This window comes from Ornithorhynchus anatinus, chromosome 1, assembly GCF_004115215.2.
Source record: "Ornithorhynchus anatinus isolate Pmale09 chromosome 1, mOrnAna1.pri.v4, whole genome shotgun sequence".
In the NCBI taxonomy this organism is placed as follows: domain Eukaryota; kingdom Metazoa; phylum Chordata; class Mammalia; order Monotremata; family Ornithorhynchidae; genus Ornithorhynchus; species Ornithorhynchus anatinus.
The window spans coordinates 129,030,740-129,044,525 of NC_041728.1; the positions used below are offsets into that span (position 1 = coordinate 129,030,740).

At 46.6% G+C, this 13,786-nt stretch overlaps 1 protein-coding gene across 2 annotated transcripts in view; it reads right to left on the minus strand.

The window, feature by feature from the left end:
• INPP5D (inositol polyphosphate-5-phosphatase D) overlaps window positions 1-13,786 on the minus strand; it is a 177,177-nt gene that overhangs the window by 21,358 nt on the left and 142,033 nt on the right. For both annotated transcript variants that reach the window (XM_029067359.2, XM_029067353.2), the window contains exons 17-23: window positions 11,505-11,593; window positions 11,156-11,237; window positions 9,729-9,818; window positions 6,565-6,678; window positions 4,223-4,305; window positions 1,121-1,208; window positions 602-751 (exon numbers count right to left, since the gene is read on the minus strand). In XM_029067359.2, coding sequence (XP_028923192.1) covers window positions 602-751; window positions 1,121-1,208; window positions 4,223-4,305; window positions 6,565-6,678; window positions 9,729-9,818; window positions 11,156-11,237; window positions 11,505-11,593 — 696 coding nt within the window. The remainder of the gene's footprint in view (window positions 1-601; window positions 752-1,120; window positions 1,209-4,222; window positions 4,306-6,564; window positions 6,679-9,728; window positions 9,819-11,155; window positions 11,238-11,504; window positions 11,594-13,786) is intronic.

A 13,786-nucleotide genomic window follows, 5' to 3' on the forward strand; every position in this document is an offset into this window, starting at 1 on the left:
AAACAGCATTTGACTGCTTTGATTTTCACCAAGTATCTTCCTTTTCTCTTTTACCTTTCGGAAGAGTTGGCAATAGGCAGAAAAAATGGCCAAAAGGCAGGGGATGGGAGAGACAAAAAACTTAGATAATTGCCAAACTAGAAAATGAGTCTCCCTGTAACCGAGGATTGACTGTTTCATAATTAAAAAGGCATCTGGGAAATTTAGTCAGACGTCAAAAGAGTTCCTGATGGGGAAGGAGGGAGAATGAGCCGGTGACTTATACAACAGAACAGCTTGGCGATGTGGATACAGCACAGGCTCTGGGCTCTGCCACTTATCTGCTGTGTGACCTGGGCAAATCACTTAATTTCTCTGTGCCTCAGTTATTTCATCTATAAAATGGGAATTAAGACTGTGAACACCATGTGGGACATGGACTGTGTTCAACCTGCTTAGCTTGATTCTACACCAGCGCTTAATACAGTGCCTGGCATACAATAAGCGCTTAATACCTTTAAAGAACCTCCAAAAAGCAATAGCAAAAAAACCGCTTCAGGCTCTTCTTCCTTCAGCTGAAGGCTCCACCAGTGACTAACCACGGGAGGGGTTTCTGCCTTACCGTAAAGTTTTTCTCTCTGTTTCCCCTGGGAGGTCTGCAGCTTGATCTCCCCTCGGAAGTGTCCCATCATCTCTCCGTGGTGGGTGAGCACAGTGTGTATGGGGAGCCGTGACTCGGTGGCTTCTAATCGTAGGGCCACACAGCCTTCACCTACAGGAGAGGAAGGAAGCCAGGTCCAGAGAAAGCGTCAGCGGATCTCCAACTATCTCCCCACCAACAGGCTAGCGGTTTTATTTCTTCAGGAGATAGAAAGAGGCAGAGATATGGCTGTGGATGGCATGGAAGGTTGGGAAAATCAGGGACGGCCCACTGTCTTTTGCAGCTCCGGGAGATCAGATGTGCGCAGTGTCACATACAAGGCCGCAAAGATCATTATCCGGGCTGGACTGCATAAAAGCCGTGAGAGGAGGATGGAGGCCTCAGTAACGCCGGGGAAGGGAGATAGTGCAACTTTCCTTTTCCGCCCATTCTACAGTACCTCTGCCTTGAGAGGCAGGGAATTCTCACCCACACTCTTACCATAGGACTCATCACTGTCTGACGATTTAATGCTGATCAGGATGTGCTGGTCTAGCAGGTACTCAGGGTCCGAAATGATCGGTGTTAGCTGCAGGGACCCGTCACCAGGAGTAAGCATCATGGAAAGGAAGATGGACAGCAAGAGAGGTCAGAAGCAGCTCTCTGTGGGTTGGAATGCCTGAAATGTCTGAGGAATTAGAATCTTAGAGAGTCCTTTTAGCCAGATTCCAAGTGGCTTCCAAACCATTGCTAGGGATTTAACGGGAGAACAGCACTGTGACAAATTTTCTTTCACTCTCTCCACCACCACCGGATTTAATGGACAGAACATCGTTAGAATAAAGTATCATGAAGCACCACAATAATAATAATCATTGTGGTATTTGTTAAGTGTTTGCTATGTGCCAGGCACTGTACTAAGGTGCTGGGGTAAAAACAATAATAATTAATAATCGTAATAACTACGGTACACGTTACGCCAGAGAAGCAGCGTGGCTCAGTGGAAAGAGCACGGGCTTTGGAGTCAGGGGTCATGAGTTCGAATCCCAGCTCTGCCACTAGTCAGCTGTGTGACTGTGGGCAAGTCACTTCACTTCTCTGTGCCTCAGTTACCTCATCTGTAAAATGGGGATTAAGACTGTGAGCCCCACGTGGGACAACCTGATTCCCCTGTGTCTACCCCAGCGCTTAGAACAGTGCTCTGCACATAGTAAGTGCTTAACAAATACCAACATTATTATTATTATTATTATTAAGCAGTTACAATGTGCCAAGCACTGATCTAAATGCTAAGGTAGATGCAAGTTAATCAGGTTGGACACAGTCTCTGTCCCACATAGGGCTCACAGTCTTAATCCCTGTTTTCTTGCAGATGTGGTAACTGATTCATTCAATAGTATTTATTGAGCGCTTACTATGTGCAGAGCACTGTACTAAGCGCTTGGAATGAACAAGTCGGCAACAACTGAGGCTCAGAGAAGTGACGTGACTTGCCCAAGGTCACCCAGCAGGAAAGTAGCAGAGCTGGGATTAGAACTCAGCTCCTTCTGACTCTCAGGCCTGGACTCTATCAATTAGGTGATGCCGCTTCTCACCTTGGGAAGGGATGACCAGTTTGAGAGGCACTGGCATAAGGAAACCTGGGAGAGAAAGCCTCTCCACAAGATTAGTGTTTTCCGCACTACCCCTTGCTGCAGACGAAGAAACCCAGACAGGCGGAGGAAAAAACGAGCATTTTACAGGCATTTTTCCGATGGGTGCGTTTTACGAACCTACCCCTGTCCAAGGCTAAGGATTTCAAACTGGATTTAGAATTGTACTGTTAATGAATACCTGGCAGTCTTGAGACCGTGAGCCCCACATGGGACAGGGACTGTGTCCATCTCGATTTGCTTGTATCCGCCCCACTGCTTAGTAAAGTTCCTGGCACATAGTAAGCGCTTTCCAAATACCACTATTATTATTCTCTGCAAAACAGTAGGAGCAGCTTGGCAGGGACCCCAGGATTAATGCAGAATTAGACTGTATCATTTTTTAATGGTATGTGTTTAGCGCTTACTCTGTGCCAGGGACTGAACTAAGCCCTGGGGTACAAGTTAATCCGGTTGGGCAGTCCATGTCCCACATGCGACTCCCAGGCTTAATCCCCATTTTACAGATGAGGTAACTGAGGCGCAGAGCATTTAAGTGACTTGCCCAAGGTCACACAGCAAACAAGTGGCAGAGCTGGGATTTGAACCCAGGTTCTTCCTACTCCCAGGCCGGTGTTCTATCCACTAGGGCTACAGTACTTCTCGTTAAAATCCTAATTTCTCCTTTAAAACCCCCTTGGTGACATTAATACCCAAAATCCAAAGAGATGCTATTCTTAAGACAGGTCAGCATAAGTTTCCTAGTCTCCCTCCCTAAGACAAGGAAGGCTCTACCCCATCCATGTTCTACCTGGAGAGAAGCAGTTTGGCCTACTGGAAAGAGCACAGGCCTGGGAGTCATGGGTTCTAATCCCAGTTCCACCATTTGTCCGCTGTGTGATCCTGAGCAAGTCATTCCTTCATTCGATCATATTGACTGAGTGCTTACTGGGTGCAAAGCACAGCCTTTGGGATAGTACAATTCAATTATCTGTGACTCAGTTACCTCATCTGTAAAATGGGGATTGAGACTCTGAGCCCCACATGTGCTAGGGACTGTGTCCGGCTCAATTTGCTTATATCCACCCCAACACTTGGCTCAGTGCCTGGCACATAGTAAGCACTTAACAAATACCATGGTAATTACTATCACCTTCCTGTGAGCTGCAGGAAGTCAGCATGGCCTGGGGAATGGGACATCAGCCCGGGAGTCTGGGGAGCTGGGTTCTAGTCCCAACTCCTCTACTTATCCGCTGTGTGACTTTGAGCGAGGCTCTTAACTTCTCTGTGATTCAGGTACATCATCTCTAAAATTCATTCAATAGTATTTATTGAGCACTTACTATGTGCAGAGCACTGTACTAAGCGCTTGGAATGTACAAATCGGTAACAGATAGAGACAGTCCCTGCCCTGTGACGGGCGCACGGTCTAATCGGGGGAGACGGACAGACAAGAACAATAGCAATAAATAGAATCAAGGAGATTAAAATGGTGAGCCTCATGTGGGACATGGCCTGGGTCCAACCTGATTAGCTTGTACAACAATAATAATAATGTTGGTATTTGTTAAGCGCTTACTATGTGCAGAGCACTGTTCTAAGCACTGGGGTAGATACAGGGTAATCAGGTTGTCCCACAATGAGGCTCACAGTTAATCCCCATTTTACAGATGAGGTGACTGAGGCACAGAGAAATTAAGTGACTTGCCCACGGTCACATAGCTGACAAGCAGCAGAGCCGGGATTCGAACCCATGACCTCTGACTCCCAAGCCCGGGCTCTTTCCACTGAGCCGCGCTGTATCTACCCCCAGCTCTTAGTACAGTGCCTGGCACATAGTAAGCACTTAACAAATACCACTAAAAAAAAAAAAAAGATTTCAGGGTAGGAAGCTCATAGTTATTCCACTAGGTAGTGCTGCTTGCTTGTAAGTGCTCCTTCTCTTGTAGGCTAGAGCAGTCTCTTGAATTACCTTTGGAAGGGCTTCCACAAACTTCACCACCAATTCCCCTTCATTTCCTTCTTCATTTTCTCCTTCCTGACTCTTAACAAAACCTGCCAAAGGGGATGGAGAGGGAGAACATTAACGCTCTAGAACAAGAACCCGCAGCCAAGAATCCTATTGAGCATGATGTCTTGCACAGGCCCACGCCATCTTCTTCTGCGGCCCTTAAATTTCAGAAGCCTGGAATGCTTCGATATTGACTTCCGGGTCATTTTAATGGAGGGTACGACCCTGTGACCGAGGGGCATAATCATGCTGAGGATGCACAGAGAACGTGTCTACCCAATCTGTCCCAAATGCTTAGTACAGAGCTCCGCACACGGTAAATGTTCCATAAGTACACTTGATTGATGCAATAAGAAAAAGGATTTTTCCCCTTCTCCTCACTTCCTGACAAACTGGTAATGAAGGAATCATCTTCATCTCCATGGGTAAGGAGATTAGAACCTGACAGCTCTTCCCACAGCCACTCAAGATAGCACTCTTTTGAAATTCTAATTTAAGCCTCCTAATTTGCGGTTTCCATAGAAATGTATGCAAATGTCTGTATGACAAAAAAATAATCTGTCATAGAATTTATCTTTGACACCACTGTTTGACGGGGGACATGGAGATTGCAGGAGGAGAAGTGCCAGGACGACTTGCCTCTTTTAAGACCGAGACCCAGGAAGGGGAGGAAGATTAAGGGACGGCCCAGAGTCGGATGGAGGGGAAGGAAAAGGAACAGCCCAGCCGGGAGTTTCATTCCCAACTCAAGTTCAGACTACAAAGCGGGAAGCGATCCAACGCACCACACAGATGTGCACTCCCTCTTCCGAAACCCTCCCTACTCAGGGTTGATCAATGCATTCTCTCCCTCTCCATGGTTTTAATTCTCCTCTCCAACCCACATAACTGGATCCCTGGAACCAAAAACGGCACAGACCCATTCTTTCTACACAACAGCTTTAGGCAGGATGCCTAGAAATGTCACCCAGAAAGGGTATTTCCTAAACACAGACTGTTCTAAATGCCGATAAATGCTTCCTTAGCTCTCGGATCTAAGATCTCTCTCATCACGGAATTGAGAGAGAAGTGCACAAAAAGGATTCGACATCCACAGGCGCCGTGAACGGCATTTTGACACAACGTTAATAGCATTAAAAAGTGTTTGAACGGTGATTTCCCTTTCCCCTAAGAGCCACATCAGTGGGTTGATCAGCAGGGAAGATTCGATTGAAAGGAAAATCCGTTTGAAACGTTGGCCAGGAAGCCTCAATTTAATACCTTTTTGACCTAACTTTAATAAGTCTCCCTCAGAGGACCTTCACCAAATTACTCCAACTGAATGTTGGTCATAGCTCAGAAGGCTTTATTTGGGCTGGGCCAGGCAAGAGCCAGGGTGGGCCTGGGCTGTTTATTTCTGACTGAACAATCTAGTCATTTAGCTTCTTTTTTTCTTGTTGTGGTATTGGTTAAGCACTTACTATGTGCCAGACACTGTACCAACCCTGGGGTAGTTACTAGATCATCAGGTTGGAGAAAGTTTCTGTCCCATATGGGGCTCACAGTCTTAATCCCCATTTTACAGATGAGGTGACTGAGTCCCAGAGAAGTTGAGACTTGCCCAAAGTCACACAGCAGACAAGTGGCAGAGCCAGGAGTAGAACCCGGGTCCTCCTGATTCCTAGGCCCACGCTCTATCTCTGCGCCATGCGGCTTCTTTTCCCATGACTTCCTTAGACTAATAAACCACCAGCTAGTCACCATGCCCAGAATTTGAAATTTCTAGTACTTGCTCTTCGAGCCAAAAAAAAATTTGATCCTGGGAGTCGGAGGACCTGGGTTCCAGTTCCAGCTCTGCCACTTGTCTACTGTGTGACCTTGGGCAAGTCACTTAATTCCTCTGTGCCTGGTATCTCTGTGAACCCTATGTGGGACGGGGACTGTCCAAAGCGATTATCCCGTATATACCCCCAGGGCTTAGTACAGTCCCTGGCACATAGTAAACACTTAATAAATACCATAAAAAAGGCACCTCCCTCATCCTTTGCTCAAATAATCACCCCCTCGCCCTCCACCCACGAGTTCCTAACCTTCCAGATCTAGAGCCATCTCTGCCCCTCAAAGAGAAGTGGCCTCAAATCATGCGAATTGGACTTTTATAGAGAATTGCTTTAGGCAGAATGCCTAGAAATGTCACCCAGAGAGGGTAATTCCTAAGCACACATTATCCTATATTCTAATAACCAAGAAGTTCTTGGATATAATATCGCTCTCATCCTTGGTGTGGCATGAGCTAATAAAAAGGGGACTTCTGAAGCCAGTACTTTCTAAGCAGCTGGAGTGAAACTCAAGGTAGAATTTTGTCTGTGACTTCGTCTTCAGCGTTGCACAGCAGTTCAGAAACTCGATCTGTCCCTGAGAGTCTACGTTGCCTGGACCTAAAACAGAGAGAAATAGAGATTTACTTCTGGTAGAAGTCTGGAGAGGAGAGGGAGCATTTTAAATTCCTGTCTGAAAAGGCTTATTTCATGCCTTCCTTCCATCTTCTGAGAAGGGAGTTCCTTAATGGCATCCGGAGATGGAGGTTCGAAGAAAAGACGTTTCCTTTGGAGTGAAGAAACAACGGGACCTCATCCCAAACAAATCTGAGTACCTAATTGAGTGCATGTGCCCCTCCGGGTAAAGTAGAGGGGAGCATTTTCCTACAGACACAAAGTTTCTCTAAGGCAGCATTTTGTTTCACAGTTGATTTCCTCAAGTGACCACTGATTCCCACAGGCTCACCGATAACCTCAATTGTCCCCCGCTGGAAACCAGAGAAACTCAGAAAAGGAGACCGTTTTCTCTGATTTAGGACACACCTCCGGCTGTGGTCTCAATCCAAATCATATTACTACATAGAATTATTATCGTCCCATCTTTCCTGGAAAATCTTCAAGCAGTTTGCTGATATCCAAATAAATCTCCCAAAGTGGATATGGAAGGGCTAGCAGTCTCACAGTTATTTATTTATCCTCTCACCAGGGGTGAGGAACACTTTGCCAGATGAATGACAAAGACCACTGATTGTTTTTATTTGACTCACTGACTACCTGTTTGGGAAAGGTCAGATTTTTCCCATGTTGGAAAAACAAATTAATGAACCGGTCATTTTTATACAGCTAATTGTGAGGCTGGCTATGGTGCACTCAGTTCTCCCATTACATAGGAGTTGTGCTCTTGCAAATCCCTGTGTTCAGGAAAACGTGTGCTGCGGTTTTTACCTGTTCAGTGTCATCTTCATTATATAGGTGGGGAAACTGAGGCAGAGTGATCAACAGATTTGCCCAGTCAGAGAATCAGAAGTGGAATCACAGATAGAACCCAGGGACCCAGGACTCCTCACCTAGCAGTCTATTCTTCCTCCAAAGCTAAGGGGCAGACTAGCTCAGGGCTGGTAAGATTGAGTCTATATGAGCCACATGGCCACCTAGTTGGAATTAGTTGGAACTATTTCTCTTCCCTTATTGACACCCATGTCCACCCTCAGGCCCCCCCCCCGTTCCTCCCCCCCCACCCCCAACCATCTGGCCACCTACTTCATTAGGAAAATTAACACCGTCAGGTCTGAGGTCTCCAAATTCAGCCCTGCCCTTCCTCCATCTCCCCTCCTCTCGACCCCCTCCTCTACTTTCCCATCCTTCCCGGCGATATCTTCAGAGAGCTCCTCCCTCCTCTCAAGTTCCAACCCCTCCATATAGGCTTCAGACCCCATTCCCTCCCACCTTATAAAAACTCCCACCCTTCCCCTCCTCCCCTCCTTAACTTCCATCTTCAACCGCTCACTCTCCAACAGCTTCTTCCCCTCTGCCTTCAAACATGCCCACATCTCTCCCTTCCTAAAAAAATCCTCCCTTGATCCCAGAGCCCCCTCCAGTTATTGCCTCACCTCCCTCCTACCCTTCCTTTCCAAACTTCTGGAGCAAGTGGTCTACACTCGCTGCCTTGAATTCCTCTCCTCCAGATCGGACCCCCTCCAATCTGGCTTCCATCCCCTCCATTCCACCAAAATCGCCCTCTCAGAGGTCACCAATGACCTCCTTCTTGCCAAATCCAATGGCTCCTACGCTCCTACTCCATCTTAATCCTCCTCGACCTCTCAGCTGTCTTTGACACTGTCAACCATCCCCTTCTCCTCAACCCATTATCCAACTTTGGCTTCACTGACTCCGTCCTCTCCTGGTTCTCCTCTTATCTCTGTCCATTCATTCTCGGGCTCCTTCACGGGCTCCTCCTTCCCCTTCCCTGCTCTCACCGGTTCAATTATCATCTCTACAAGGATGATACCCAAATCTATATCTCCTTCCCTGTTCTCTCTCCCTTCCTCCAGGCTCACATTTCCTCCTGCCTTCCAGACATCTCCACTTGGATGTCCTCCCGCCACCTAAAACTCAGCATGTCCAGGACTGAGCTCCTTAGCTTCCCTCCCAGACCCTGTCCCTCCCTGACTTTCTCGTCACCGTGGATGGCACTACCATCCTTCTCATCTCACAAGTCCACAGCCTTGGTGTCATCCTTGACTCCGCTCTCTCATTCACCTCACATATCCAATCCGTCACCAAATCCTGCCAGTCTCACCTTCACAACATCGTCAAGATCCACCCTGTCCTCTCCATCCAAACCACTACCGTGTAATACAATCACTTATCCTAACCCGACGGGATTACTGAATCAGCATCCTTTCTGACCTCCCAACCTTCTCTCTTTCCCCACTTCAGTCTATACTTCACTCTGCAGCCTGGATTATCTTTCTACAGAAATATTCTGGGCATATCACCCCCCTCCTCCAAAATCTCCAGTGGTTGCCTATCATCCTCCCTAACAAGCAAAAACTTCTCACTACTGGCTTCAAAGCTCTCCATCCCCTTGACGCCTCCTACCTCACCTCAATTCTCTCCTTCTCCATCCCAGCCCACACACTCCGCTCCTCTGGTGCTACGTTCTCTCCCGTCCTGCCGTCGATCCCTGGCCCACGTCCTACCTCTGGCCTGGAATACCCTCCCTCCTCAAATCCTCCGAACAATCACATTTCCCCCCGACAAAGCCCTACTGAAGGCTCACCTCTTCCAGGAGGTCTTCCTAGACTAAGCCCTCTTTTTCCTCAGCTTCCCCTCCCCACCCACGCCTCAACTCGCTCTCTTTGCTCTACCCCCCCACCCCAAAGCAATTGTGTATATATGTACGTATCTATAATTCTATTTATTTATATTAATGCCTGTTTACTTGTTTTGATGTCTGTCTCCCCTCTTCTAGACTGTGATCCCGTTGTGGGCAGGGATTGTCTCTCTCTGTTGCTGAAATGTACTTTCCAAGTGCTTAGTACAGTGTTCTGCACACAGTAAGCGCTCAATAAATACGATTGAATGAACAAATGAATGAATGGAAGCTGTTCGCTCTGTAATTCACCTGACTTTTAGAGAAGGCCTAAAGCACATCCCCCATCACTGACCATTCTTGGAGACAAACTGAGAGGTGACCCCAGCTTCGAATGTGGCAAAGACAGGACTGTGATCACTTGTCATGATGTCACTGGTGCTGCCTGAAAAGCAAAGTAGAAATTCTTGTGTATCAGAGGTGCTCAGAAAATGGGAGATGAACAGCACTGTAAACCAACGGTGTAGATTAATAAAAAATAACAACAATAATGGTATTTGTTAAGCACTTATGTGCCAGGCACTAAGTGCTGGGGTGACCACAAGCAAATCGGGGTGGACACAGTCCCAGTCCCATGTGGGGCTCACAGTCTGAATTGTCATTTTACAGATGAGGTAACTGAGGCACAGAGAAGTTAAATGACTTGCCCAAGGTGACAAAACAGACAATCGGCAGAGCAAGGATTAGAATTCATGACCTTCTAACTCCCAGGCCTATGCTCTATCCACTAAGCCACGCTGCTTCTCTATTGGTCTCCTAAACTTAGCTCCGTATCTCCAGGCATAGGCAGAAGACCTAAATAGATTTTTTTAGGGTTTAGATGACCTTTTTTTATTGTATTTAATACTAATAATGTTGGTATTTGTTAAGCGCTTACTATGTGCAGAGCACTGTTCTAAGCGTTGGGGTAGATACAGCGTAATCAGGTTGTCCCACATGAGGCTCACAGTTAATCCCCATTTTACAGATGAGGGAACTGAGGCACTGAGAAGGTAAGTGACTTGCCCACAGTCACACAGCTGACAAGTGACAGAGCTGGGATTCGAACCCATGACCTCTGACTCCAAAGCCCGGGCTCTTTCCACTAAGCCACGGGGCTTCTCTAAGTGCTTCTTTAAGCACTTACTACGTACCAGACACTGTACATACTAAACTCTGGGGAAGATACAAGTTAATTAGTTTGGACACAGTCCCTGTCGGACATCTGGGCTCACATCCTTTATCCCCATTTTATAGATGAGGTAACCGAGACCCAGAGAAGTTAAGTGGCAAGGGGCAGAGCTGGTATTAGAATCCAGATCCTTCTGACGCCCAGGACCGTGCTTTATCCATGAGGCCACGCTGTGTCTCTGTAGCTAAGTGAAAGGGAAACCATGTTGGCTCCGCCTCTTCAAAAAAATGCTCATTGACAAAAATTCCCTTTTACTTGCCTTCTTTTAGCCAAATGCATTTTTTAGGGAAAGACACTGAACCACCTTTCAGCAAATGTCCTTTTAAAAAATTAAAGAAGTTCTCATGAACACCAGAGCAGCACGAGTTATTGGGTGACTGGCATCTTATCTGTCCTCACAACGGCTCACATTTTATTTCCCCCGTTTTACATAGGGAAACTGAGGGGGCTAGTTTTGAGGGCTAAATGGTCCTCCTTGCTCCAGGAGTTCTGTGCTCTCCTTCAGACTGTTTCTGATCCCTGACTGCCAACCATCTTTTATCTTTACTCACCATAAGACTGGCATACCACATGTACCAGGGGGTATGATTTCCAGAGCACACGATCACACCAGGATGGTAGATTGTACTTCATCTGTGAAGAAACGAAGATTTAAAGCAGTAATGAGAAAACACTGACCATTCTTCCCAAAGGATGAGAACTGTGTGGGTCCTATTTCCGGTGCTCTTTTTGAACTCTTCTTGTATAGGGAAATTCCCTTTTGTTTGGGATAAAAAAAAATGCTCAACAGCTGATTTATCATTTCTGCAGAAAGTAGTGGTTTGCCCCACCATTTCTGCCCTCTTTTCACTCCCCTCAGGAGGGGTGGAAGTGTACACAGAGATATTCATCAGGACCTACCCCTGTTGCTTTCTGCTTAGTGTAAGCATACTTTTCCCGAGTCAGTCTTTCAAAGCGGTAGGTTGGAGCAAAGGTTATCTCTTCTTCCTCTGAAACAAAGAAAGATCAATCAGATTTCTGACTGGCCCAATTTCATGCTGGTAGGATTTCTTATTTCCAATTCCCTGACGCTTTTATCAGTTAAATCTTCCAAAGGATAGATCTCAAGTTGTTTTTTAAATTTTATATGGTACTTGTTAAGGGCTTACTACGTACCAGGCACTATATTAAGTGCTGAAGTAGATACAAGATAACTGGGTTGGATCTTGTCCTACGTAAGGCTCACGGTCTTAATCCCCATTTTACAGATGGCTACTTCCCCACTGTTTTCAAACATGCTCAGATTTCCCGTAAACCTAAGAAAAACCCTCCCTTGAAGCCACAGCTCCCTCCTACCATTCTTCTCCGACCTCCTAGAGTGAATTTTCTACATATGCTACCTCCACTTCCTCTCCTCCAATTCTCTCCTTGACCCCCGCCCCCTTCCAGATGGCTTCTGCCCCCTACATTCCACCAAAACTGCCCTCTCAAAAGTCATTAACTTCCTTCTTGCCAAATTCAATGGCCAATACTCTATCCTAATTCTCCCGAATCTCTCAGCTGTCTTCAACACTGTCAACCACCCCCTTCTCCTGAAAATATTAACCAATCTTGGCTTCATTGACACCATCCTCTCCTGGTTCTCCTCTTATCTTGCTGGCCACTCACTCTCAATCTCTTACGTGAGCTTCTCTTCTGCCTGCCACTCTCTAGCTGTGGGAGTCTCTCAAGGCTCAGTTTTGGGGTGCCTCCTCTTCTCCATCTACACCCACTCCCTTGGAGAACCAATTCGCTCCCCTGGCTTCATCTACCACCTCGATATGGATGATTCCCAAATCTTCCTCTCCAACCTTGATCTCTCTCCTCTCTGGGGTCATATTTCTTCCTGCCTCCAGGACATCTTATTGTTCCTCCAACACCTCAAACTTAACATGCCCGAAACGGAACTCCTCATATTCTCACCCAAATCCTTCCCTTCCCCTCACTCTCCCATCACCGTAGACAACACTACCATTCACCCTGTCTCACAAGCCTCATCTCTGTCATTCAACCAACCTATTCGATCCTGTCAGTTTAACCTCCACAATATTGTTAAATCTGTCCTCTCCTCGCCATCCAAATTAATACCATGTTAATCCAAGCACTTATCCTTTGGAGAAGCAGCGTGGCTCAGTGGAAAGAGCCCGGGCTTGGGAGTCAGAGGTCAAGGGTTCAAATCCCGGCTCTGCCACCTGGCAGCTGTGTGACTGTGGGCAAGTCACTTCACTTCTCTGTAAAATGGGGATTAACTGTAAGCCTCACGTGGGACAACCCAATTACTCTGTATCTACCCTCTGCGCTTAGAACAGTGCTCTGCACATAGTAAGCGCTTATCAAATACCAACATTATTATCCCATCTTGATTACTGAATCAGCCTCTTTCCTGACCCTCTGTCTCCCATCTCACACCACTCCAGTCTATACTTCACTCTGCTGCATGGATCATTTTTCTACAAAAATGTGCAGTCCATGTTTCCCCACGCTTCAAGAAACTCCGGTGATTGCCCCTCAAAGAAACTCCTTACCATAGGCTTTAAAGCACTCAGCTTGCCCCCCAGGCTATCTTACCGTTCTGATTTCCTACTACAACCCAGACTGCTTCTTTAATGCCAACCTACTCACTGTACTTTGATCTCATCTATCTTGGCGCTGACCTCTCACTCATGTCCTGTCTGTGGCCTGGAATGCCTTACTTCTCATAGCTGACATACACTCTTCCCATCTTCAAAGCCATTTTAAAATCATATCTCCTCCAAGAGGGCTTCCTGACTAAGCCCTTATTTCCTCTTCTCCCACTCCCTTCTGTGTCATTCTTGTACTTGGATTTAAATGCTTTATTAACCCATCCCTCAGACCCACAGCACCTATGTATATATCTTTAATTTATCTATTTATATTACTATCTGCCTCCTCCTCTAGACTGTAAGCTCCTTGTAAGCAGGGAACATGTCTACCAACTCTGTTGTATTCTCTCAGGCCTTTAGTACAGTGCTCTGCACACAGTAAGCACTCAGTAAATACAAATGATTGATTGATTTGCAGATGAGGGAACTGAGGCACAGTAAATCTAAGTGACTTGCCCAAGGTCACATGGCAGACAAGTGGCAGAGCTAGGATTAGAACCCAAGTCCTCTGACTCCCAGGCCCGTGGTTTTTCCACTAGG